The sequence below is a fragment of the Oryza sativa genome, chromosome 11 (genome assembly GCF_034140825.1).
Source record: "Oryza sativa Japonica Group chromosome 11, ASM3414082v1".
In the NCBI taxonomy this organism is placed as follows: Eukaryota; Viridiplantae; Streptophyta; class Magnoliopsida; order Poales; family Poaceae; genus Oryza; species Oryza sativa.
This window is the reverse complement of record NC_089045.1, coordinates 25,615,818-25,642,596: the sequence shown is the minus strand read 5'-3', so window position 1 is coordinate 25,642,596 and position 26,779 is coordinate 25,615,818. Positions and strand designations below refer to the sequence as shown.

Here is a 26,779-nt window from a genome sequence, read left to right as displayed (position 1 = left end):
TTTTTTTAATTCTATCGACAATTCTCTTGCTTATTTTTTAAATTCTAATGTCACGTAAGCACTATGTGGGATAAAGACTAGGTCACACCGTCATGTAGACGTCACGTCACCGAAGGCACCCTCAAAACCACCGAGAAAGCTAAAATGCACCGATTTTAATAGTTGAAAGATTAAGATATCTTATATTGGATTGGTGTTCAAGGGTTCCCCCACCGGGACGGTTAAGAACTTATCAGCCGTACATATCCATAAATATGCTTTCAGTTTCGAATCTGCAAGTTGCTAATGCATGATTTGTTCATAAAATAAATCGATTAGTGTACACAATTACAACTCTTATCCCACTTGTGTAATAGAGTGAGCAATGTTGGAAACAATTATGTAATACCATAGACTGCTAGACCACAACTTTAATTTTAATCTGTCAAGGTTGCATCGGCGTCAGGGAAAACCAAATAGGCCCGGTCAAACTACTGGAATCGCGACGAACTCAAGTTGGACTTTTTATACGGCCACTTGCTGTCTACTTAGTAGGGAGCTATAAACCTCCTATAAGTTTATAAGTTTAGATAGAAGATAGAGGTAGTAAAAAATTAAGAGTGTTGACTCTCATGTAAGAGCTAATCTTATCACAAGTTTAAAAACAAATACGTGAGAGATGGAGAGAGAAGAAGAAAATTATAACCAACCTTATAAACTAATCTATTATATATGTTGGCTTTAAGATGAGCTAATAGTAGAAAGTGAGCTCTACTATTATCCAAGGGAAGATGCGACAATTGACATGGTATATATATATATATATATATATATATATATATATATATATCTATATATATATATATATGTCTGTGTGTGTGTGTAACTAATCTATTACTCCCTCCATCCCATAATATAAAGCGTCCACGCATTTTAAGATTCTACCTTCAAAACATTTTGATCTACATTTAGTATAATATGAATTGAATTTTACTTGCTAAAAATTATACCATTGGATTGGCAATTTGAATTTATTTTCATATGCTTATAATTTTGTTATTACAAACCTTATAATATATGAGAAATTATAGATCAAAGATAAGTTGTAGAGACCGTGTCAAGTTTAATATGCCTTGTATCATAGGATAGAGGGAGTTTATCTTTTCCATTGGCCAGCTTTATTATTAGTCGGTCTTGCTATAACCCATGCCGACACGGCATTGCAACAGGTACAATTGATAATCATCAATATGCAGAATTTTCCACTCTACGCTGTAATCCAAATTCGTCCTGTTGTACAATGAATAAATATTTTTTCGTCCTGTTGTACAATGAATAAATATTTTTACAAAACCGCACAAGATGGTACAAGGTTTATATTGATACAGTAGAAAAAGTTTACAAAACCATAATCTTTATGAGGCTATAACATGGAAAAAAACATACCACGTGTCTACAACATAAAAACTATTGAGGAACAAACAGGAGTGTGACGTCCTGACCACACTCAACTCAATCCACACATTTAGATTGAAGAGGAAGAGGGTACGTAAGAGAAGAGAAGGGTTCATTCTATTATAAAAGTGGAGAAGGGTTCATTCTATTACAAAAATTAGTCGATGTAGCAGAACGATGACTAACATTCTCCATCGTTTTAATCATTGATCCCTCAAAACATGCTAGATAATGACATAGGAACAAACGATATCTATCTATCTATCTATCTATCTATTATATTATTAAAACAGTTTTGAAAGAAGGCACCACGTTCGCTGTGGAGGCTAGAAATTCTCACATTAATCGGAGAAAAAGAAAAAGAGAGTCCAAGTAGAAATACAATTTAAAAATAGCTGAAATTCGGAATTAAAATAAGCAATATTGAAAGAAGAGTCCATGTAAGAACCCAATTCGAGATTAATCAAAATTCGGAATAAAAATAAAATAAAATTCAAAATTAGAAAAGAAAAGGAGAGTCCAAGTAGGAATACAATTTAAAAATAATTGAAATTTGGAATTAAAAATAAGGAATATTGAGAGAAGAGTCCATATAAGAATCAATACGAGATTAATTAATATTCGGAATAAAAATAAAAATAAAGTCTGAAATTAGAAAAAGAAAATAAGAGTTCAAGTAGGAATACAATTTAAAATTAACTAAAATTCGTAATTGAAAATAAGCAATATTGAAAGAAGAATCCATATAAGAACTCAATACGAGATTAATTAAAATTTGTAATAAATTATAAAATAATATCTAAAATTAGAAAAACTAAAAGAAAGTTCAAGTAGGAATACAATTTTGAAACAACTTAAATTCAAAAAAAAAAAATAAAAATATCAAAAAACACTATACGGTATTAATTAAAATTTCATTTTTTCCCCTAAAATTAGAAAAGAAAAAAAGATTTCAATTAGGAGTACAATTTATAAATAACTAAAATTGGTGATAAAAAATAAAGATTGTTAAAAGAAAAGGCCATCTAAAACACATGACGAGATAAATTAAGTAACATGCCTATAAAAGGAGTAGAATGGCGACGGTTGATACGATATATAAAAATTGTTAATAAAACACCAAATAGAATCCTAATGACGATTAAAAGGAGGGACGGCAGGCGGGCCGTGAAGCAAACGGGCAAGGCGGTTGCCGGGACTTCTAAAAAGTAAAAAATAAACCCCATTGATAATCATATTTTATTTTTAAAATATCAATGACAACAAAAATGAGAAGCAGCGAGCGGGGTATATAGGAGTATAGTTGCAGAGCCGCCGACGATTCGCGAGACTTCTACAAAACAAAAAATGAATTCCAACGATAGTTATGTTTCATTTTTAGAATCCCAATGACAATAAAATGTAGGCGGTGGATGGACCGTAGAGGAGTATAGTGGCATTGTTTGACGGGACTTCTAAATATTATAAAAAATGAAACCCAACAAGACAATAAACTCTAAAAACTACAAGGTCCAATTTTTAAAGATTTGGAACTTCTGCAAAGTAAAAAAAACCCCAATGATAATCATGTTCGATTTTAAAATCTCAATGACAATAAATAATGGAGGCAGCGGGTGAGCCATAAAGGAATACAATGGCAAAGCCACTGACGGTTTGATGGGACTTATAGAAAGTAAAAAATGAACCCCGAATGATACTTATGTTCGATTTTGAAAATCCCAATGACAATAAAGAGAAAAGACAGTGAACAGGCTGTAGAGGAGTATAATGGCAGCGTTTGACGGGACTTCTATAAATTATAAAAACGAAACCCAACGAAATAATAAACTCTAAAAACTATAAGATACAATTTTTTAAGGTTTCAAAGAAAATGAATATAAATAGTAGTAGATCGAGCAAGCAAATAAAGAACGATATGACAAAGGTAGCAGCTGGTGTGACTTTTAAAAACTACATAATTAGAAATATGGGGATGCTAAGGTTTGATATTTCAAAGTATTAAGACAACGAAATAGTTATTTAATAAATTTTAAGTAAAATCATACTGAAAAATATATGAAAAATATATGATTTTGTTTAGGTGCTAGCCGCGCAATTGCGTGGGCCACCCAACAAGTTATATTATTAAAACAGTCTTAAAAGAAGGTACCACGTTCGTTGTTGGGGCTAAAAATTCCCACATTAATCGGAGAAAAAACAAAAAATATTAAACCTTTAGATCACAAACTGACTAGATTTTAACGGTGTAGATTAATTTGAAGAATATGAATATGAATAGAAACTACTGCTCTAAGCTAAGCCTATTCTATCATAATAGGAAACTGAGAAGTAATTACAATATTTTAATTGACGAGGAATCGGACATGCACGTTGCCTGCATATAGTATGTGTTGGAGCTGAATAGGTAATTAGAATACAAAACTAATTACAGAATTCCCCGTCCATCTATGACTGAATAAAATATGATAAATATATTAAGCAATGCAAAGTGATTGGCAAAATATATTGACATGTTCTGAAGATTCAAACGGAGTAAGCAATATTGAAGAGTACATATAGAAACCCAATACGAAATTAATCAAAAATCGGAATAAAAATAAAATAAAATCCAAAATTAGCAAAAAAAAGAGAGTCCAAGTAGGAATAAAATTTAAAAATAACTAAAATTCAGAATTAAAAACAAGGAATATTGAAAGAAGAGTCCATACAAGAATCCATTACGAGATTAATTAAAATTCAGAATAAAAATAAAAAACATAGGAAATAGAAAAAAGAAAATAAAATAAGAGTTCAAGGAGGAATACAATTTAAAATTAACTAAAATTTCGAATTAAATATAAGTAATATAGAAATAAGAGTACATATAAGAACCGAATAGTAGATTAATTAAAATTCAGAATAAAAAAATAAAATAAAAATCCGAAATTAGGCAAATTAAAAAGAGAGTTAAAGTAGGCATACAATTTTGAAACAGCTAAAATTGAAAATAAAAAAATAAAAATATGAAAAGAACACAATACAAAAAATAAAATAAATTCTGAAATTAGAAAAAAGAAAAATAAGATTTTAACTAGGAATACAATTTATAAATAACTAAGATTGGTGATAAAAAAATTAAGACTATTGAGTATTGAAAGAAAAGAGTATCTAAAACACATGACGAGATTAATTAAGTAATATGCCTATAGAGGAATAGAGTGGTGGTGGTTAATGAGACATCTAAAAACTATTAATAAAACACCAAATAGAATCCTAATGACGATTAAAAGGAAGTACGACGGACAGGTCGTGAAGCAATCGGTCATGGGGGTTGGCGGGGACTTCTAGAAAGTAAAAAAATAAACCTCAATGGTAATCATATTTAATTTTTAAAATCTCAATTACAATAAAAATGAGAGGCAATGGGTGGGTCATATAAGACTACAATGGCAGAGCCGCCGATGGTTGATGGGTCTTCTAGAAATTAAAAAATGAATTTCAATGATAGTTATGTTCGATTTTTACAATCCCAATGATAATAAAGAGTATGCGGCGGACGGGTCGTATAGGAGTATAGTGGCAGCATTTGACGGGATTTCTAAAAAAATATAAAAAAACATAAAACCCAATGAGACAATAAACTCTAAGAACTATAAGGTCAAATTTTTAAAGGTTCGGGCTTCTAAAAAGTAAAAAAATAAACCCTAATGATAACCATGTTTGATTTAAAAATCTCAATGACAATAAAGAAGAGCAGCAACGGGGAGCCATAGAGGAGTACAGTGACAAAGTCGTTGACGTTTTGGTGAAACTTTTGGAAAGTAGAAAAATGAACCTAAACAATAATTATGTTCGATTTTTAAAATAGCAATGACAATAAAGAGAAGATGCAGTGGACGATCGTAGAGGAGTATAATGACAGCGCTTGACGGGATTTCTAGAAATTATACAAAAGAAGACCAACAGGACAATAAACTCTAAAAACTATAAGTCTTAACATCCAATTTTTAAAGGTTCAAAGAAGAATGAATAGAAATAGTGGTAGATCAAGCAAGCTAATAAAGAATAATATGACAGAAGTAAGGGGTAGCAACTGGTGTGACTTTTAAAAACTATAAAATTAGAAACACAAGGATGATAAGGTTTGGTCTTTTAAAATCTTAAGACAACGAGATAACTATTTAATAAATTTTAAGTAAAATCATATTAAAAAAATATATAATTTTATATGGATGCTAGCCGCGCAATTGCGTGGGCCACCCAGCTAGTTTAATTAATGAAGTTCAGCCAAAGCCTACATCTCCAGGGCTCTGATATGGATGCTCCTCCCTAATCAATATAGCAACTAGCCACTACGAGTCCATGGCTTCACCGCTATTGTCCTCCCTACATGCCTACACTATATTGTAGTCGTCATGATTACATTATAGTACCCCTCTCTATTTAAGAGAGAACTTATGACAAAGTCCGACTCTAACTCTATCCTATACCTATTTTAATTTCAAATCCAACTCCTAGTAGGACTATATAAAAAGAGTAAAATACACTAGTGGTCCTTAAACTTGTCAGGAGGTTTCACTTAGGTCCACAAACTTGCAAAGTGCACATCGAGGTCTCTAAACTTGGTTTATTGTATCATTCCGGTCCAAAGCCGTGTTTGACTGTGGTCTTGCCTATGTGGCACGCCACGTGGACAATGACATGGAATTTTTTTTCTCCCTTCTTCCTTCTTTTTTCTCTTTCTTCCTTCTTTTTTCTCGGTGGTGAGAGGCGGCACGAGGGGAGGGGTTGTCGCAGTGGTGAAAAAGAAAGGAAAGGGAGAAAAAATTAAAAAAAATACATGTCATCGTTCACGTGGCGTGCCACGTAGGCAAGACCACGGTCAAACGCGGTTTTGGACCGGGATGATACAATAAACCAAGTTTAGGGACCTCGATGTGCACTTTGCAACTTCGTGGACCTAAGTGAAACCTACTGACAAGTTCAAGGACCGCTGGTGCATTTTACTCATATAAAAACAACGCACATATCAGCCGGTGTGGCCTTCTTTAATTTGGTGGTCAAAAACACTGTTGTAAGAGGACAAATCGTTTGAAGAAGAGAATGATAGGAAATGGACCTTCACAACGATGCCCTAGGGAGGTCAGGACGTCGAGGACATCGCTGTCGTACGTCCAGAGAAACCAGGATAAGATTTTCACACGACAAATTTCAACAGATGGAGAGGAGGAAGCCGTAGAGCAACGCCTCCGGGGGGTTGTGGCACCTAAAAGTGTGGCCACTGTCGGTCTAGAATTGAGCTGGGCTTCCGCTCAAAAAACATCGATCCAGCCCTCATATCGTTGCATCCTCGTTATTACCATCAGCTGCCACCATCCGAAGAACTTCACTGCACGCGACCACCGTTCTAGCGCCCCACCACCAACCTCCCACCGGTGCCCAACTTGCTCCCAAACTCCCACCATCTCCCCACACGTCGATTGCTGGAGGCACAGCAAGGCCGTGAGCCATGCTGCTGTTTTCTTGCATCACTGACCCCTGCTGTCTCAGGTCATTTTGCCATGTCACCACCGCCTTGCGGCATACTCCCCTTTCCAAAAGAACTCAATTCTTAGATTTTCGTGTACAACGTTTAACCGTCCGTCTTATATGGAATTTTTTTAGATTAGTATTTTCATTATTGTTAGATGATAAAACATAAACAATACTTTATGCATGACTTATCTTTTTAAATTTTTTCATAATTTTTTCAAATAAGACGAATGGTCAAACGTTAGACATGAAAACCCAGAAATTAAGTTTTTTTGGGACGGAGAAAGTATAAGGTGCCCCGCACTGTCTCCACCACGCAGGACGATCCCCACAAGCTTGAGCGGCAGGATCTGGTCTCGCCAACCTGCCCTAGCCATCCCGTTGCCTCCCATCGTCTACTCGCGCCGTCACATCCACGCACCGTAGTTGTCTCACCGAAGTCGCCCACAATCTGAGTGCCAAATCTGGTCTCGTCGGGTCCAGTCTCACTGAATCTAGCCGTGGGCTGCCACATCCACGCAGGGTTAAACCTTTCGGTTTAGTCGATTTGATCGGACCTCACCGAAATACTGAAATTTCAAAATTTTGATCCGAAATTCCTGAAATTTTAAACAAAATTTAGTTGAATTTGAACAAATATTACCAAAAAATCACGAAAAATATAAAAAATTAAAAAATTTCGGCCGAAATAATATTGTCTCGACCGAAATTTCCAACCCTGCATCCACGACGGTCGTCTAATTAACAACCTCATTGCTGCCTGAGCTGCCCCAAGAGAAGACAAGGGAGGGCCTCACCATGCCAGATGTGCTCACACCGAACGCCGCCTCGCCCTCCTCTGTGCATCCATTGCCCAGATTTCTGGTGTGCCACTGATGAGGATTTTCCCCCTTCACCACCATCCTACCTCGCCGCACACCATATGGCTTTCCGGTAGTGCCGTAGTGGCGACTCGGAGGACAAGGGAGGAAGGGGCGCGTCGGAATCGTGAACCCTGGTTCTCCATCGCTCGAGTCGATCGCCCACACGGGGGAGGGCATAGGAGCTCTTAATTAAATCAAATGAATAAATACCTTGTACTAATATTATATTTTGGTATATGGTACAAGATTATATTTTGGTATATGGATAGGCATGTCATCGACTTTTAATACATGATAGATATAAATTGCAAACCTGACTATATGACATCTCACATAATCCTTGTACCGTAGTTTGGCTGGACACTACCTAGGTCCCATAATAAAATCATTTTTTTACCCCTTCTGTGTGTCTCAAATAAGTTTATTTTTTTAAGCAATCATGACATTAGAGTTTGTAAAAGTAGATGATAAATGCATTGTGAGTAAATAAAGTGAGAAATAATTGCATTGTGCATTGATAAATTAGGGATATTCTTTTCTTAATTAATATGTGGGAGATGAATGAAAAATAAATTTATTTTAGAACAGAGAGAGTATCTATGTTATTTTTTACTTGACACATATGGACATTCATGCACATGTTGGATCATTATTTACTAATATAGTTATAAAAATATAAAATATATATATAGCTATATGGAATTGTTATTCGGACTGAATATTTAAATACAATTTTCACACATCAAAACTTAAATATTTTGTATGACTGAGAACTAGAACATTGTGTATACTCTCCATTCTTGAATAATTGACATGAACACTATAAGTTCTTTTCTTTTTTCTTTTTTTTAAAAGCAGGTAAAATTTTCATTACCCGGCTTGACAACCAAGCCAACAAACAAACGTAGTTGGACACCACATGGAGGGAGTTTACTTTTAAGGTTTGACCTTTTCTTTTTTGGTAAATTTATAAATACTTGAAAATATATCAGATTATCGATTATTACCATATTAAATATAACTATGTAATTAATCATATTATAATCATTGAAATGTAATTCGTCGTAAAAGTGGGATGACCGTTATATAACACATTAGTAATTCGATAATGGATGGAGTAACATGTATACTAATGACGACATTAATTAATGGTTTAAATAGATTTAACTGAAAGATCTCTAGAACGTCATGTATTTAAGAACTGAGTGGGCATTAATCAAACTAGCATGGAGGCCCGCGCAGATTGCGCGGCTAGCATCATTATATTTTCTCTCATATAATAGCATATATGTTTTCTCATTATATTATTAAAATATATTACAATGACAACATAATTTTAAATTTTGCAATAACTTTACGAAACTACTAATGTGTAATATTCATATTGTATTTTATATACGTGTTAGTTATTAATTATTTTTACTATCAAATTTTAGTTATCTATAAATTATATATATTCCTTTATGGACTCTAGACTCGTCTTTTATTTTTTTTTAATTCTAAATTTTTATTATTTCTAATTGTATTTCTATGTGGACTCTAAACTCATCTTTCAATATTCTTTAATTTTTAATTTCAAATTTCAGTTACTTCTAAATTGTATTCCTATATTGACTTTAAACTCTTCTTCCCATGTTTTTCTTAATTTCGAATTTTAGTTATTTGTAAATTATATTTTTATACGGACTCTAAACTCTACTTTTAATTTTATCACATTTATTCCGAATTTTAGTTAGTTTCAAATTCATGTATGGACTCTATACTCTACTTCTAATATTCCTTATTTTTTAATTCCAAATTTCCTTTTTTTCTTCATTGTATTTCTATATGGACTCTATACTTTACTTCTAATATTCCTTATTTTTTAATTCCGAATTTCAGTTATTTTCTAATTGTATTTCTATATGGACTCTAGTCTTCTCTTTTAATATTCCTTATTTTTTAATTCCGAATTACAGCTATTTCCTAATTGTATTTCTATATGGACTCTAGTATCCTCTTTTAATATTCCTTATTTTTTAATTCCGAATTTCAGCTATTTCCTAATTGTATTTCTATATGAACTCTATACTCTACTTCTAATATTCCTTATTTTTAATTCCGACTTTCAGTTATTTCCTAATTGTATTTCTATATGGACTCTAGTCTCCTCTTCTAATATTTCTTATTTTTTAATTCCGAATTTCAACTATTTCTAAATTGTATTTCTATATGGACTCTAGTCTCCTCTTCTAATGTTCCTTAATTTTTAATTCCAAATTTCAGCTATTTCTAAATGTATTTCTATATGGACTCTGCTTTTTCTTTTTCTCCGATTAACGTGAGAATTTCTAGGCCATGAGAGCGAACGTGGAGGCTCCTTTTTCTATTCCTTTAATAATATAATAGATATGAAGTCAGAGGAAAGATTATCGGCTATATACCGCTCCGGTGTGTTTTTCTTGTTGGCGGCCGTGTTGATCTGTTTAAAACCCGTTGAAAATTGGCATACCACCGGCCCCCGGCCCGGTGGTGCTAGCTGTTTGCTTGATGCAATGTGGCAAACAGTCTACTCTTGTCCACATTAATATTAACAAGCATAGTGGCCCGCGCAGATTGCGCGGCTAGCATCATTATATTTTCTCTCATATAATAGCATATATGTTTTCTCATTATATTATTCAAATATATTAAAATGACAACATAATTTTAAATTTTGCAATAACTTTACAAAACTACTAATGTGTAATATTTATATTATATTTTATATACGTGTTAGTTATTAATTATTTTTAATATCAAATTTTAGTTATTTGTAAATTATATATATTCCTATATGGACTCTAGACTCGTCTTTTAATATTTCTTTTTTTAATTCCGAATTTTCTGTAAATTGTATTTTTATATAGAGTCTATGCTCTTCTTCCAATATTATTTATTTTTATTTATGAATTTTTATTATTTCTAATTGTATTTCTATGTGGACTCTAAACTCATCTTTCAATATTCTTTAATTTTTAATTTCGAATTTCAGTTGCTTCTAAATTATATTCCAATATTTGTATTCCTATATTGACCTTAAATTCTTCTTCCAATGTTTTTCTTAATTTTGAATTTTAGTTATTTGTAAATTGTATTTTTATACAGACTCTAAACTCTACTTTTAATTTTATTATGTTTATTCTAAATTTTAGTTAGTTTTAAATTCCTATATGGACTCTATACTCTACTTCTAATATTCCTTATTTTTTTAATTCCGAATTTCTATTTTTTTTTCTAAATTGTATTTCTATATATACTCTATACTTTACTTCTAATATTCCTTATTTTTAATTCCGAATTTATATTATTTCCTAATTGTATTTCTATATGTACTCTATACTCTACTTCTAATATTCCTTATTTTTAATTCCGAATTTCAGTTATTTCCTAATTGTATTTCTATATGAACTCTATACTCTACTTCTAATATTTCTTTTTTTTTAATTCTGAATTTCAGTTATTTCCTAATTGTATTTCTATATGGACTCTAGTCTCCTCTTCTAATATTCCTTTTTTTCATTCCGAATTTCAGTTATTTCCTAATTGTATTTCTATATAGACAGACTCTAGTCTCCTCTTCTAATATTCCTTTTTTTAATTCTGAATTTCAACTATTTCTAAATTGTATTTCTATATGGACTCTAGTCTCCTCTTCTAATATTCCTTATTTTTTAATTCCGAATTTCAGCTATTTTTAAATTGTATTTCTATATGGACTCTGTCTTTTCTTTTTCTCCGATTAATGTGAGAATTTCTAGGCCATGAGAGCGAACTTGGAGGTTCCTTTTTCTATTCCTTTAATTATATATTTAATTCCAAATTTCTTTCTAAATTGTATTTCTATATGGACTCTAGTCTCCTCTTCTAATATTTCTTATTTTTAATTCCGAATTTCAGCTATTTTTAAATTGTATTTCTATATGGACTCTGTATTTTCTTTTTCTCCGATTAATGTGAGAATTTCTAGGCCATGAGAGCGAACGTGGAGGCTCCTTTTTCTATTCCTTAAATTATATATTTAATTCTGAATTTCTATTTTTTCCTAATTGTATTTCTATATGGACTATATAGTCTACTTCTAATATTACTTATTTTTAATTCCGAATTTCAGTTATTTCCTAATTGTATTTCTATATGGAGTCTATACTCTACTTCTAATATTTCCTATTTTTAATTCCGAATTTCAGGTATTTTCTAATTGTATTTCTATATGGACTCTAGTCTCCTCTTCTAATATTCCTTATTTTTTAATTCCGAATTTCAGCTATTTGTAAATTGTATTTCTATATGGACTCTAGTCCCCTCTTCTAATATTCCTTATTTTTTAATTCCGAATTTCAGCTATTTGTAAATTGTATTTCTATATGGACTCTGCTTTTTCTTTTTCTCTGATTAATGTGAGAATTTCTAGGCCATGAGAGCGAACGTGGAGGCTCATTTTTCTATTCCTTAAATTATATATTTAATTCCGAATTTCTATTTTTTCCTAATTGTATTTCTATATGGACTCTATAGTCTACTTCTAATATTCCTTATTTTTAATTCCGAATTTCAGTTATTTCCTAATTGTATTTTTATATGGACTCTAGTCCCCTCTTCTAATATTCCTTATTTTTTAATTCCGAATTTCAGCTATTTGTAAATTGTATTTCTATATGGACTCTGTTTTTTCTTTTTCTCCGATTAATGTGAGAATTTCTAGGCCATGAGAGCGAACGTGGAGGCTCCTTTTTCTATTCCTTTAATTAATTATATAATAGATAGATAGATAGATTCCTAGCTCACATATCATAATGTGCAAGTTAGCCCTACTGCAGATGGTCGTCGCAACGAGTATATATATAATCTTTCACTTATCAGTGCTCGATCGTGCAGGCCGGCTAAGCTCCTGCAAGCGTCGACCACAACCACAGCCACAACCACAACCACAACCCGCAAGCGAAGCTAAGCTAGGTGTCTAGGTGGAGTAGCTGATTTAATTTCCTCTATATTGCTGCAAGAGATATCGCATGGACAGCTTAGGCTCCGCCCAGGGCGCCGTCAACTCTCTATTGGGCCGACTCGGCAATGTTCTTGTCGATGAGACGAGACTGCTGGGTGGCGTTCGCCGTGACGTGCAGTTCATGAGGGACGAAATGGAGAGCATGAACGCCTTCCTCTTCAAGATCGCCGATGCCAACGAAGACAACGACCCCCAGGTCCGCGCCTGGCTGAATCAGGTCAGGGACGTGGCCGTGAGATCTGAGTTCTTCGTCGACCGGTACGTGTACTGCCTCGACGGCACCCACGACGCAGGTTGTTGCGGGCCTTTGAGGCATTTCGCTCGGTTGCTGGCCACTATCCTGGCCCGCCACCGGCTCGCTACCCATATCCGGGACCTCACGGCCCGGGCACGAGACGTGGGCGAGCGGCGGATGAGGTATGGCGTTATCGACATGTGGATGTGGCGCCCTGGCCCTGCTCGGCAGATGATCATTCCAATCAGCCAGCCCGAACGACGTCCGGAGCAGGAGCTGGACGCCATCCCCGACCAGCATCGCCCACGAGCCATTGACAGCCGACCATTTGGAGAGCTGGATCAGCCTGAGGCCGCCATCCCCGGCGAGCCTGTGCCTGCACGCGAGCAGCAGCATCAGCGTGCCGCATCCGAGCATGAAGACCTCGAGAGGCGGCGCATATTGGCCGACGACGACTCCGACCTATTAACGGAAGTATCGAAGGAGCTCCTCGACCGGATTCCGTTGATGGACCAATATGTCCATTTCCTCCAACACCGAGAGCCGAATGTCATCTCCATCCTAGGGCTACGTGGTACGGGGAAGACCATTCTTGCACGGAAAGTGCATGATATGTACGGACAGTACGATCCCGATTGCAGCCGCACGGCCTACTGGATCTCTCTTGGCGACGACCAGTCTAGCAAAAAGGTGCTCGAGTCCATACTGGTGAGCATCGCTCCTAATGTTCCTGGGGTTGAGAACGTCAGCAGCTGGGAACAAGGCTCAATCCTGGGCATGATCATAAGGCGTCTCAACGATACGAGGTTCTTGCTCGTCTTTGATGATGTTCGTTCCGAGTCACTCATGAGCGACATAGGAGATATTGTCCGCTGTAACTGTTACGCTGGTAGTGCCATATTGTTGGTCACAAGTATACCTCAAGTGGCGGCCACCTCCTGCAACCCGCAGAATATTTTCGATTTCAATGACTTCCCTGAGCAGCATAAAGAATCTCTGATCAACTTCTTCTTGGAGAGAGCAGTTTCCCTGGTTGCCAACAGCCAGCAAAATGATCTGCTGGAGGTCCTAAAGTCCATCCTAACTAGGTGCGCCCCATCTATCTTTACCATGAAGATGCTCCTTCGTTGTCTGTTTGTCAACCCTAACAGGAACATCGAAGAGCTGAGGGACCTGAACAACAGTTTGCAACCTTCTTCGGCGCTGAATGCTAATTCAATGCTCAACTTCTGCTACCGTAGCTTGCCCAGTCATTACAGGCATTGCTTGGCATATCTTGCTATTTCCCCTAGAAATCACACCTTTCGAAGGACAAGTTTAACAACAAGATGGCTTGCCGAGGGTCTAATCAGTAGAACAGATGTAACGTCTGCTTCAGAAGAACCATCAGATGTTGCCAACCGCTGCTTCGATGCACTTTGCAACCACAGATTTCTTCTTCCGGCTGGGGACTTCACTGGTACTAGTTTCTGGGGCAGATTCAAGAGCTGTACAGTACATGGCATAGTCCGTGACTTCCTTTCCACGATAATGGAAGATGAAGGTGTAGTGGACGAAGATTTGTTCCCTGACATGGCCAAACGTATTTCCATTCAAAATGAATTCCTGCATGCATGCAGAGATCGTAGCCTGGTCGAATCACTGGCCACGCACCCTGGTCTTCATCTAATTAATGTGCTTGATCTAGAGGGTTGCAGCGGTTTTCAAGCTAAAGACCTGAAGGTCATTTGCACCAGGGCGCGTCATCTCACATATTTGAGCCTCCGGGACACTGGTATTTATCATCTGCCCAAGCAAATCCAAGAACTCCACAATCTGCAGACGCTGGACATACGCCAAACCAACGTGAGGGTGTTAAACGTTGTGTTCCCTAGGCTTAAGTATCTGCTGGCTGGAAAAGAGGCACCATCCGGTGAATCATTTTCCACGGTAAAAATGCCTGATATCAGTTTTATGACAGATATGGAAGTGCTATACCATGTTGAGATCTCCAGCCAAGATGACGGGCTCATTGATCTTGGCCGACTCAGGAGGTTGAGGAAGCTGGGTGTGGTTTTCAATAGAGGAAGGGTCGATCTGATGAAGTTTTTGCTTAGCCAGATTCAGATGCTAGAAAGCTGTCTGCGCTCGTTGTCAATCAGGATAATAGAAGGCGCGACAGGGAGTGAGGCCGAGAACAGTGGCAGTGGGTACAGTTTGATTGATTCACATATGCTGTCACCTCCGAGGTTGCTTCAAACCTTAAACATAAGAGGTGCCAGAGGTGGGCTTCCTCGTTGGATGACAGAACTCCATCAACTCGCCAAGATCACCCTGCGTGAGACTTACCTAACAGAAGACGCTCTGCGCATGCTGGGTAGCCTACGTGGCCTGCAGTGTCTCAGATTCCTGCGAAAAGCGTTGACGGAGGGGACAATTATATTCCGTGACAGCGAATTCAAGAAACTAGTTGATCTTTCATTTGAAGGCAGCTACCTCAGCACAGTCATATTTGATAATGGCACAGCTCCTAAGCTCGAGAGGGTTGCTTTCAAAGTCCCAAGGGTGGCTTCTCTTCATGGAATCCAGCACCTCCCAAGCCTGAAAGAGCTCGAGTTTATTGGGAATCTATGTGAGGAGCACATTGTGAAGAAAGCAATTGCAGAGCATTCCAACCATCCCCATTACACTTATTTGGACATTGATATCAAGGGAAGCTGAAGATTGTTAATTGGGGTTTTCATTTCTCTCCTACATCACTAAATAAAGGGTAAAGTCTATTTAGACCCTTAAACTTTTCTCTAAATTCATGTTTCACCTTGAACTAAAAAGGAGTTATTTTTTACCTTTAACTTTCAAAACCGGACAAATAGCACATTCAATAATTTTTCACAATGATTTTCATTTATATAATAGTGGTTTTGTAAATGCAAATTATTATCAGGTAAATTTTATTTGTGTGGACCTAGTTATTAATTGACATATATATATTGGCATATACGTCATAAAAACATTCATGTCTAATAAAAGTTTGCACTAGGAAAAACCAGCATCATTTTAAACAAAAATAAAAAGGAAATAGAGTGTTATTTGTCCGGTTTAAAAGTTAGATAAAAAGTAAGTGCTTTTTTAATTCGGAGTGAAACTTGATTTTGAGAAACGTTTAAGAATATAATACAAAAATGAATTTTCTCCCTTTAAATAAAAAAATCAGCGTGCTTTATATGAGCACCCTGCTGTACTATTGCAACTGTGTGCGATTTGTGCGTTTCGCTTCTTGCTGCAGATATGTATTTGTATGTCCTGACTCTTCAGTGTAAAGTTTTATGTTTCCATCTGTGGAGAACGGCTGCTAGCTCGGCTGGCAGGGAGATATGCCAGGGCCCAGGGCAGTGCACTGTGCCAGTGTTGTGGAAAACGGTGTTAACGGCCGTTAATACGTCCGATAATACGGATACGGAGATCAGTCCATCACGTCACGCCGATGCGGTCATCATTAGTCGGTAACAAACGCATAAATCCGATCATTACCGATTAAATCGTCCGTCTCCGTCTAATCAGCCGTATAATCGGCGTGATGACAAAGTCGATTCCACAATCCAGCTCATTAGCTGTGCCCTTTACTACTATTGACTAGAAGTTTGCTCTTCCGAAATTCTCACAAGGCAGCAAGATGTAAAATGACAAGGAACTGACTTCCTCTAAAGTTTGAACATGAGTTCCTTGATTTTGACGATGATCAGGTTATTGGAGTTTGTATTTGATGAAGCCGATACATATGTTATTTGGGACCTTGATTACGGTCATTTATGCTATGTACTACATTCTCTTGATAATTCATTTCATGCATTATGAACAAAACCCATCACTACGTCAGAATTGAGATATACAGTAACAGCTATCCATTATGAACTTATTTAAATATCATATATGGTTATTCTATTTAAGGATATATATAGAAGGAATATATTAAGTTATATGCATTTGTTTATCAAAAAGGGAAAACTATTATCAACTATGTACATATACTTTCAAAACGTTATATTTCCGCCAAATTCCGATTAATCGTCCGCATTCCGATTAACCGTTTAGCGGTACTCTCTCCGTCCGATATCCGTATACCGTCTTCCACAACACTGCACTGTGCACCGACCTGAATTTGAATCCTTTCAAGAGAGGTTATCTCACTATTTTCTTTTTCATAACAGATAGATAGATCTAATTGCTAAGGCTCCGTTTTATCTAGAGCTTTTGGTTGAACTGGCAGTGGCATGTAAAATAGGATAACTCATGGGTGCATAATTAATTAAGCATTACCTGTAGAAAGACTTAACTACCCTAACTTAAAAACTGATTTATTAGGTTTTTAAATAAACTTTTTAATATTTTTTTAAAAATACATAATTTAACAACTTGAGAAAAGTGCTAACAGAAAAAAAAAAAGAAATAGCTCATCCAACCATCATATATAACTGGGGAAAATCCAAATGCCCCCTATAACTCATTAGTGTTTCTATTTTCCCCCCTACAACTCAATTTCATACACAAACCCCTTTACGAGTCAATTTATCTTCTAACTTCCCCCAAAATCCTGTTTTCACCTATTTTCGCCTAGTTTATTTCGATTTGTAGTGACCCAATGGCCTTCACTGCCGTAGGATAACAAGAACTGATGTCACCTCGGAAGGATGCTATCGTAGAAATTATACTCCCTCATTCCCTAAATGTTTGACGCCGTTGACTTTTTTAAACATGTTTGACCGTTCGTCTTATTCAAAAACTTTTATAAAATATGTAAAACTATATGTATATATAAAAGTATATTTAACAATAAATCAAATGATAGAAAAAGAATTAATAATCACTTAAATTTTTTGAATAAGACAAACAGTCAAACATATTTAAAAAAATCAATGGCGTGAAACATTTTGGGATGGAGGGAGCAGTTGACACACAACTTACCAAGTTGAGCCGTCATGTTTTGCCATTATTACCTTGTTCGTGCGGGATTTGGGAAATGCAGAATCAAGAAGCAAGGAAGGAGGTTTCCAAAGATCCGCTACGCAAAAGGCATATGGGGTAGCTTGCGAGGAATCAGGGGGCTTTTATATGTGGAACTTAAAACCCATCATGTCCTTGTGGTTTTGATTAGGTTGTTCATAGATATGGCGCAATACTGCCTTGAAAGAATATGCTGATAAATGATTTCCACAACTATTAACTACTCGGGAAACTGAATGGTTGTGATCATGGTCAAATCTTATTTGTCTCTTGCCGCTGGGATAAAATTCATTAAATTCATTTTCCGTTAGAGTGGTGTGTATACGCTTTATCATGCTCCATCCCTCAAAAGAGTGTATTTTATTAGCATAAGAATTTCCCTCCGTCCGTAAAAGAATGTATTGTTAGGCTAAGAAGTTATCCCTAATTTACATCGTTTTATTCTCGATTTTAGCCACTGAATCAATAGTACTCTCACCTTATTTTCTTCATGTCCTTGTATTTTCTCCGCATTAATGAAGGACATAGGAGATGGTAGTATTTTAACATCTTGCTTGATACTATGTGTTAACTATCTAAGAGTATCACCAACAGTTCCCCTAATTAAATTCTAAATCCAAAAATTCCTTTAGAAATCTCTAATCTGGATTTAGATTCTAAAAAAACTTATCCAACAGATTTTCTAAAATTAAGGCCCTGTTTGGTTCATGGGACTAATCCATTAGTCCCTAAGAATCCAAACAGGGATGACTAAAAGAGACTAAAAATACATATTAAGACTAAAATTCATTAGTCCCTCTTGGAGGTCTTTTATTAACATTAAGAAAAAAGAATATAACTAAAATGGAATTGGCAATATAATTTTTTTGAACTTTTGAAAGAAAAAGGAAGGATTTTTTGCAATCGTTATTTCTTGCCTCTGTCATATCACGGAAACCTTTCGATTTGGAACAGGGAGAGATAGCTGAGTGGACTAAAGCGGCGGATTGCTAATGCGTTGTACAATTTTTTTTTTACTGAGGGTTCGAATCCCTCTCTTTCCGCCCCCTTGGATCGTTTGGGTAATTATAGGGACTAAAGTGATAGCCTCTGTCTTATCTCTTTCTTGGTCCACGTGCCTTTAGTCTCTTTTAGTCCCTGGATCTAAACAATAGGAGACTAAAGTTTTAGTCCAGAGATTAATTTTAGTCCAGGGACTAAATGATCCAAACATGTCCTAAGTCATTAACTTCTGAAACATGTTTTAGGTAGGCCCACCTTGAACTCCCTACGAGATCGGCGCTTGCCCTCTTCTCCGCGCCTCCGCACGATCCACAAATTGGGTGTTGCTTGAGAACGACGTTTTTTTCCTCAAATTTTGGATGTTGATTAGGGGGACTGTTGAAGCATGATTTTCATCTAAAATAATTGAGATCTGTTTAATGGAACTAACAGGGGTCCTCGTTTCTCTTCCATACTATTGAAGGACATGGTAGTCTCAATATGCATTGCCTAGCTAAAACTATTGAGGAAAAATATTAACTACCTAAACTATACGCATTTATGATGCACTCTTAGCTGAATGTTGATCAATGGATAACTAACTGAATGTTCGGGGGCTTTGTTTGCTTAAGGATTTTTTTTAGAGAACGACAACAGGAGATCTGCTGGAATTTAATTACAAGTAGAAAACAATACAAAACAGTTCAGTCCAGAAATGGAAAATAAAAACGATACAACAGAACACAGCACAAACAAAAAATTTAGGGGGCCTAAAAAGCCGAACTACGGAGATCAAGATCTTGCTCCACTGCTCTCTCTAAGATTGAAAATTTGGTGAGAATTCTTCTATTTCTTTCTAACTAAACATTCCACCAAGTGGTAAGTAGGGCTCCTCTCATTGTCTTCTTTTGCTCCTTTGAACCCACACAATCAATTTGAGACCACCAATCTGAAGTTCCGACAGGAAGGCCAGCATTGCTTGTAGGTAAATGTTGCTAGGAACTGACTAGGGACCAAACTTTCTTGACGAAAGGGCATTCGCTAAACAGATAATTAGTGTCTTCAAAGGCGCTTGTGCATAAACAACAAATCCAATTGCACGGCCAGTGTCTTCGAAGCAAGTTTTAAGTAGTAAGAGTTTTCTGGTGGAGAACTAGCCAACCAAAAAATTTAACTTTTGGTTCAGCCGGCGCCTTCCAAGGTGAAGAGAAATCTATGGAAACAAAAGATCCCTGAAATTGAAAGAGATAAGCACTTTTACTTGTGTAAACCTTAGAATCATTCCAATTCCATGAGATGTCATCAGGGCACGGAGTAAGCATGTCTCCCTGAAGCATGCTCCCAAGGCGTACAAGCTCATGGATTTCTTCTATTGATGTTATTTGCCGGAAAGAGACAAGCTAGTTATTGTTATGGAGCTCATGTTGGACACTTTTTTGCTTTCTTTTTGCCAGCCTGAAGCACAAGGGTGCGATGTCTTTTGGGCAGCTGTTTTGGAGCCAATTATCATGCCAAAATCTTATTTTAGTGGCATTACCTAGCTCGATTGTCGTCGCTACCTGAAACAGCCTCTTGTCAGTATCATCACAGGGAACGTTCATACTAGCCCACGGTTTGTTTTCGTCCTTCCAACCAAGCCAAAGCCAACGAAGACGGAGGGCTCTTGAAAACCTCTCTAAATCCGGAATGCCCAGACCACCCAAAGTTTTTGGTTTACACACCGTTTGCCAATTAACTAAACTGCTGCCCGGGTTGGTTTTGTCAGGGTCTTCTCCTTTCCAAAGGAAGGATCTCCAAAAGCGATCAATTCTTTTTATCACCCATTTGGGCACCTGCAGCGCGATCAATTCTTTTTATCACCCATTATCACCCCTTTTTTTAGAAGGAGAGGATAAACCTCTCCCATTTCATTAATGAAATGAGAAAACTACAGAGTCTTTAATAGTCTTACAGCAAAAGGGAGCAAGATTCAGCAGAGAGAAAAAAAAAGACACGGAACTGTAGCCACCAGTAGGCATACATCTTCAGAAACACAAAAAGACAGAGGAACCCCAACAACCCCTTCATCCTACCCCCTGTAACCGCATCACATATGAATTCCATCCAAATCTAGTGTTGTAGAAGTCAGCGACCACCGTCTTTAACAGAGCTGCCCCCACTGAAGCCTTTCTTGTGCGTCCCCCGATCTCTACAAAATGGACCAAAGATTGATCCAGGAGCAAACAACATATATCAACTCTAAAGGATCATGTGTTCTTTTATTTTTGAAACATGCAGCATTTCTGAACTTCCATATAGTCCAAACAATAGCTGCAATTTCCACCACCACAAAGTTTTTATCTTTTTTTGAAAATCCTGAAGCCACCTCCCAAACAAGTGATGTATATTCTGGATTGGTTTCGAATCAAACACACAACTCACTATGTTCCAAATAAGTCTAGCAATTGGACATTTTAAGAAAAGATGCTCCACAGTTTCATTTTCAGAATAAAACTAACTTTTTGCCTTCTTCCCCTTCCATCCCCTTCTCAGCAAGTTATCTTTGGTTAAAATGCTATTTTTCAACATTAGCCACTGGAAAACCTTCACTCTAGGAGGAATTTTAAATTTCCAAATATTCTTGAATTGAAAGCCAGTGTTTTGAATCATCATTGCTTTATAGAAAGATTTAACAGTGAAAATTCCATTTTTAGTCAGTTTCAAAACCACTTTATCCTCCTCCCCAGTCAATTCAATGTTTCCTATCCACAAGAGACCTCCTGAATCTTAGACTACCTAACCCTTCTCCTATTACTTTGGCCACCAGCACATTTTTGCGAAGAGAAACATTATACAAATTAGGGAATTGTTCAGCCAAAGGTCTTCTTCCAAACCAGCTGTCCTCCCAAAACAAGGCTATTTTTTACCATTCCCCACCTTCTCACAAAAAAAGTTAGAAACTCTTTTTGACCTTCATTAGACCCCTCCAAAAATGTGAATCCCCAGGTCTTGGTTTTTTTTTTGAGATAAAGTTTTTTTTTTGACCTAGATACTTAGCTGATAACAAATCTTGCCAAATGCCTCTCTCATTTTCCAGGCGCCAAAGCCATTTTCCCAGCAAGGCAACATTCATACAACCCAAATCTAATAACCCCAAACCCCCTTGTTCCTTAGGAGTGCAAACAATTTGCCAATTGACTAGGTGATATTTCTTGACCCCTTGATCCTCTTGCCACAGAAATCTAGATCTGAAAAAAAATCTATTCTTTTCCTTACTCCTTTTGGCAACTCATAAAAGGACATCATGTATAAAGGCAAGACTTGCATTTATCAGGGTCAATCTCCCACCAATAGCCAAAAGTTTCCCCTGCCAACATCCCAGTTTTTTCTCAATTTTGTTTTTAGTGGGGCTCCAGTCCACATTGTGAATTCTCTTCTTATCAATTGGGATCCCCAAATATTTCATGGCCAATGTACCCCTTCTACAAGTTAAAATATGACAATACATCTCTTCTTTTTCTTGGCCCCCTCCTAAGCAAAAGACCTCACTTTTATTGAAATTTACCTTCAAACCTGACATTTGTTCAAAGAGACACAAGATATACTTCAAGTTTTTTTTTGCATACTCTAGGTTATCCTCCAGCATGAAGATAGTGTCATCAGCATACTACAAAATCACTATTTCATCCTCTGTATATTCCTGCCCTAGCCATTTAATCATTCCCTGTTCCATTGCTCTATTCATTAAAAGAGGTAGAGCATCCGCTGCAATATCAAAAAGCAGCGGAGACAAAGGGTGTCCTTGTCTCAAGTCTTTATAGGTTTGGAAAAAAAAATCCCCTCTCTCATCATTTATCTTAACTGCCACTTTACCCCCTCCAACACATCTCATGATCAAATCACACCAAACACTAGGGAAGCCTTTTACTTCCCGCATCTGACATAGAAATGGCCAATTTATTTTATCATAGGCCTTCTCGAAGTCCACCTTAATTAAACAGAACTCCTGATTGCTTTTTCATATGAACACTATTTAAAACTTCATGCATTATCACTACTCCCTCCATGATGTTTCTTTCTTTAAGAAAAGCAGTTTGTGTTTTCTCAATTACGTCACCTATGACATAGGTTAGCCTCTTCATCAGGGTTCTTGTTATGATTTTGAAACTAACATTAAGGAGACATATTGGCCTAAACTTTTGAATTTGTGCTGCGTCTTTTCATTTAGGAATTAAGGAGATAACCCCATAATTCAATCTTTTGATATCCAAAATTCCCTTATGAAAATCATCAATCATAGCTTTCAAATCATTTTTTATCACCTCCTAAAAGTGTTTATAAAAATCAGTAGGAAAACTATTAGGCCTAGGTGCCTTGTTACTTTCCATCTTCCAGAGTAAAGGGTTTCAACAATTCTTTCTTTTGATCTTCAGACAATTGTCCCATCTCCAAATTTTGTAATCTTATATTAGATCTTTCAGGTGGCCTAAACATATCTTTATAAAAATCTGTTATAAAACTCAGCAACTACTCTTGCCCAACTATCAACACATTCTCTTATCGCAAAGAAAAAATCCTACCTTTCCTCCTTCTCCCATTAGCTTTGGCATGATAGTACTTAGTGTTATTATCACCCTCTAACACATCTCTCTCCCTGCACCTTTGTAACCATTTTAGCCTCTCCTCTCTCGTAGTAAACCTTAGTTGATTCTCCAATCTCCCTCGCTCTTCTCTTCTCCTCACACATACATTATGATTTTCACACCATTTGTCCTTTTCTCTGTTATATTTTCCTTCCCAATTCATATTTCAACCCAGCTTTCTTTAAATTTCTGAGATTTCTTTGCCATTTTTCTATACTTGAGAGACCCTCCTTAGTGTTCCCCTAGGCTTTCTCACCATATCATGTACATCTTCCCTCAACATCCAACTATTTTTAAACTTAAATTTTGATTTTTTTTTTGTAACTAATCTGTATCAACAAAATAGGAACATGATTAGAATAAATCCTTTTCAGACTTTAACAGGATACTTCCCCTACTAGCTGTTAAGAGACCAAGATTTTATCCTCTCAAACATTGTATTCAGCTGATTATTACACCAGATGAATTTCCTAACACACATACTCAACTCCCTCTAATTATTTTGATTAATAATTGCATTGAATAGAAAACTCCATTTATTGTAACATCTCTTCTTTTTTTTTCTCATTTCTTTTTCTAATTATGTTTAGTCATCCCAACACTATTGGCTGATGAGACTGTTTCTAACAAATTTGGCTAAAAACTCCTCTTTATGATCATTGTTCGCTCAAGGATGTAATAGACATGCAACTAAAATTGCATCTCCGTCAGTTAGCTGCAAATCGTCCAAGACCTAGGCATAACGATTCTCCAGGAACGACAACTAAAATGAAAATTCTACATTTACGTATAAAAAATAAAAAAAATTCAACCAAATCAGCTGAAACTCAGCAGAACAAACCAATTATACGTTTACGTATAAAAAACAAGAAAACTTCAACCAACTCAGCTGAAACTCAGCAGAACAAACCATATCATGTAAATCTCAATTTTAGTTCAGACAAAGAGCAAAATTGTATCATGTGAATCGCAATTTTATTGAGTATCAGTTTGAGCTAAAACTGAATCAGCTCAGATTCAGAACAAAATTACCAACAAAATTAGTAAGTAGTAGCATCACACAATCGCCAAACTACTACACAGTGGCGCATCAACCACACCGCAAAAGAATCACAACTGCTATTAAAACTTATCTCTACACAGTGGCGCTATTAATCACAGCACAAAAGAATCACAACGCTACTTAACTACTCCTAAAAAAATCAAATCCTATAGATGAATCTAGACATACACTATAGATGAATCTAGACATACACTATGTTTACATCCCTAGGATTTAATTTTTTTTATGGGACGGTGGGAGTACTTGTCTCCATATTAGTAGAACCACAACAGATGTTCAACTAAAAACCAATACAGTGCTAACTCTTTATTTTTCCGCATATGTTTCGGACCTACCGCCCATACTTCATACTTATGTATGTACTGTCTCTGGTTAACTTTCTGCATCTACTATCTCTGGTTTGTACTATCTCTATCGACCCTCATGCTTCTGCCTGTATTATCCATAGTGTCAATGCTTGTACAGACCGATCTTTGAGTAAGAGTGGCTCGGTATATGAACAGGTTACCAACCGAGCATCCCTCTTACTGTGACTCCATGTTTGTACTTAGAGACCATAACTGCGAGCATCCTATGCTGCACGGAAACCACCCATATCGCGAATTAGCTCTCTGTACGCTGCTACGGCAGCATACTATCCAACCGACTCTTATTCATTTCATTTATTTCAGTAATCGAGGAGTGGTAATTGTCGCCAATCTCAAATGTTGAAGGCTCGATGAACTGCATGCAAATAGACAAATTAGTAATGGTATAGCAACACTAATATCCTTAAAAAGAACGAAAGACCCATGACAGCATGACATCATATACATTAAACAATGCATTAATTGTATTCAAACACACTAGTTGATCAGTTGTATAAAACACACTAGTTGATCAGTTGTATAACTTGATACTATCTCTCAGCACCGCACTAGCCATATTCCATATGACTAAAAAGGAAAAACCAACTTGAGTCCTAAGAGAGCAAGGAGACTATTACTCAATGTTCTAAATCTCCGGCTAAGCCTCTTAGCAGTTGAGCTCTCCAACAGTTAAGAGCAGCTATAGCCGGGCATATTAAGGTGTCCAACATATATAAGGAACATTTTGAACCGGCATATTTTGATTGAACATTTTTCATCATTGCCTTGCAAATTAATCTAAGGACATATTTTGATTGAACATTTTTCATCATTGCCTTGCAAATTAATCTAAGGACCCTAGTTAAAAAAAAACTTCTGCATCACATTGTAATATTAAGGTGTCCAACATATATCATGTCTTATGGAATATTGATCTTTTTTCTTAATTCAATTAACAATAACTACTTATACCATGCTTACTTCAATCCGAAACCATATTAGAGATTATACTGTTGGGGTAAGATTGTTTGGGTAGATTGACTGGTAAAAAAAAAGAGAAAAGAATAAATTCCAGGAAGGTTGTCAAAAGTGTTAAAAATCATTGGAAATACTATCAGTTTTGACATACTAGAATTCTAAACAAATACGCCAGATTGTAGGGTGCTGAACCATAGTGATCTTACCAATTCTTAGAATTTACTTCTGTAATAGACTGTTACAGAATATCCTTAATAAGTCATAGTTGATTAGCAAACAATATAGGACTAAGGAATACATACTACTGTGTGAAAAAAAAATTACTTCAACAATTGAAAATAAAATTATTCACTTAATTTAAGGGGTAGGATGTATTGAAAATAAAATTATTCACTTAATTTAAGGGGGTAGGATGTAACATCCCGGGTTTTAGCTATAGTCTTAGTCACGCTAATGACTTGGTCACACTGGCTGAGAGCGGTGTCGATTGAGCCACGATGCTGGCTAGGACCTATAAATATGTTGATTGTTGTTCTATTATGGATCTTAAATGATTTTTTTTCGATCGTTTCCTTGTCATCTATTTATCAAGTCATATCCATATGCATCATTGATTTATTGTTAGTTAGACTAATCTGGTGAGGAGTGGGATAATTTAGTTTTTGTTCATTGTCGCGTTGCTACCCATGAATTATAGCGCACATTAGTAGTCACCGAGAGATACACATATGCACAATAAAAA

At 36.2% G+C, this 26,779-nt stretch overlaps 1 protein-coding gene across 1 annotated transcript; it reads left to right on the top strand.

Annotated features, from left to right (window-relative positions):
* Positions 1-12,838: 12,838 nt before the first annotated feature.
* LOC107275527 (disease resistance protein PIK6-NP) lies at positions 12,839-15,766 on the top strand. Its single transcript, XM_015760844.1, has one exon. The coding sequence runs from the start codon at positions 12,839-12,841 to the stop codon at positions 15,764-15,766; it is 2,928 nt and encodes a 975-aa protein (XP_015616330.1).
* Positions 15,767-26,779: the final 11,013 nt, after the last annotated feature.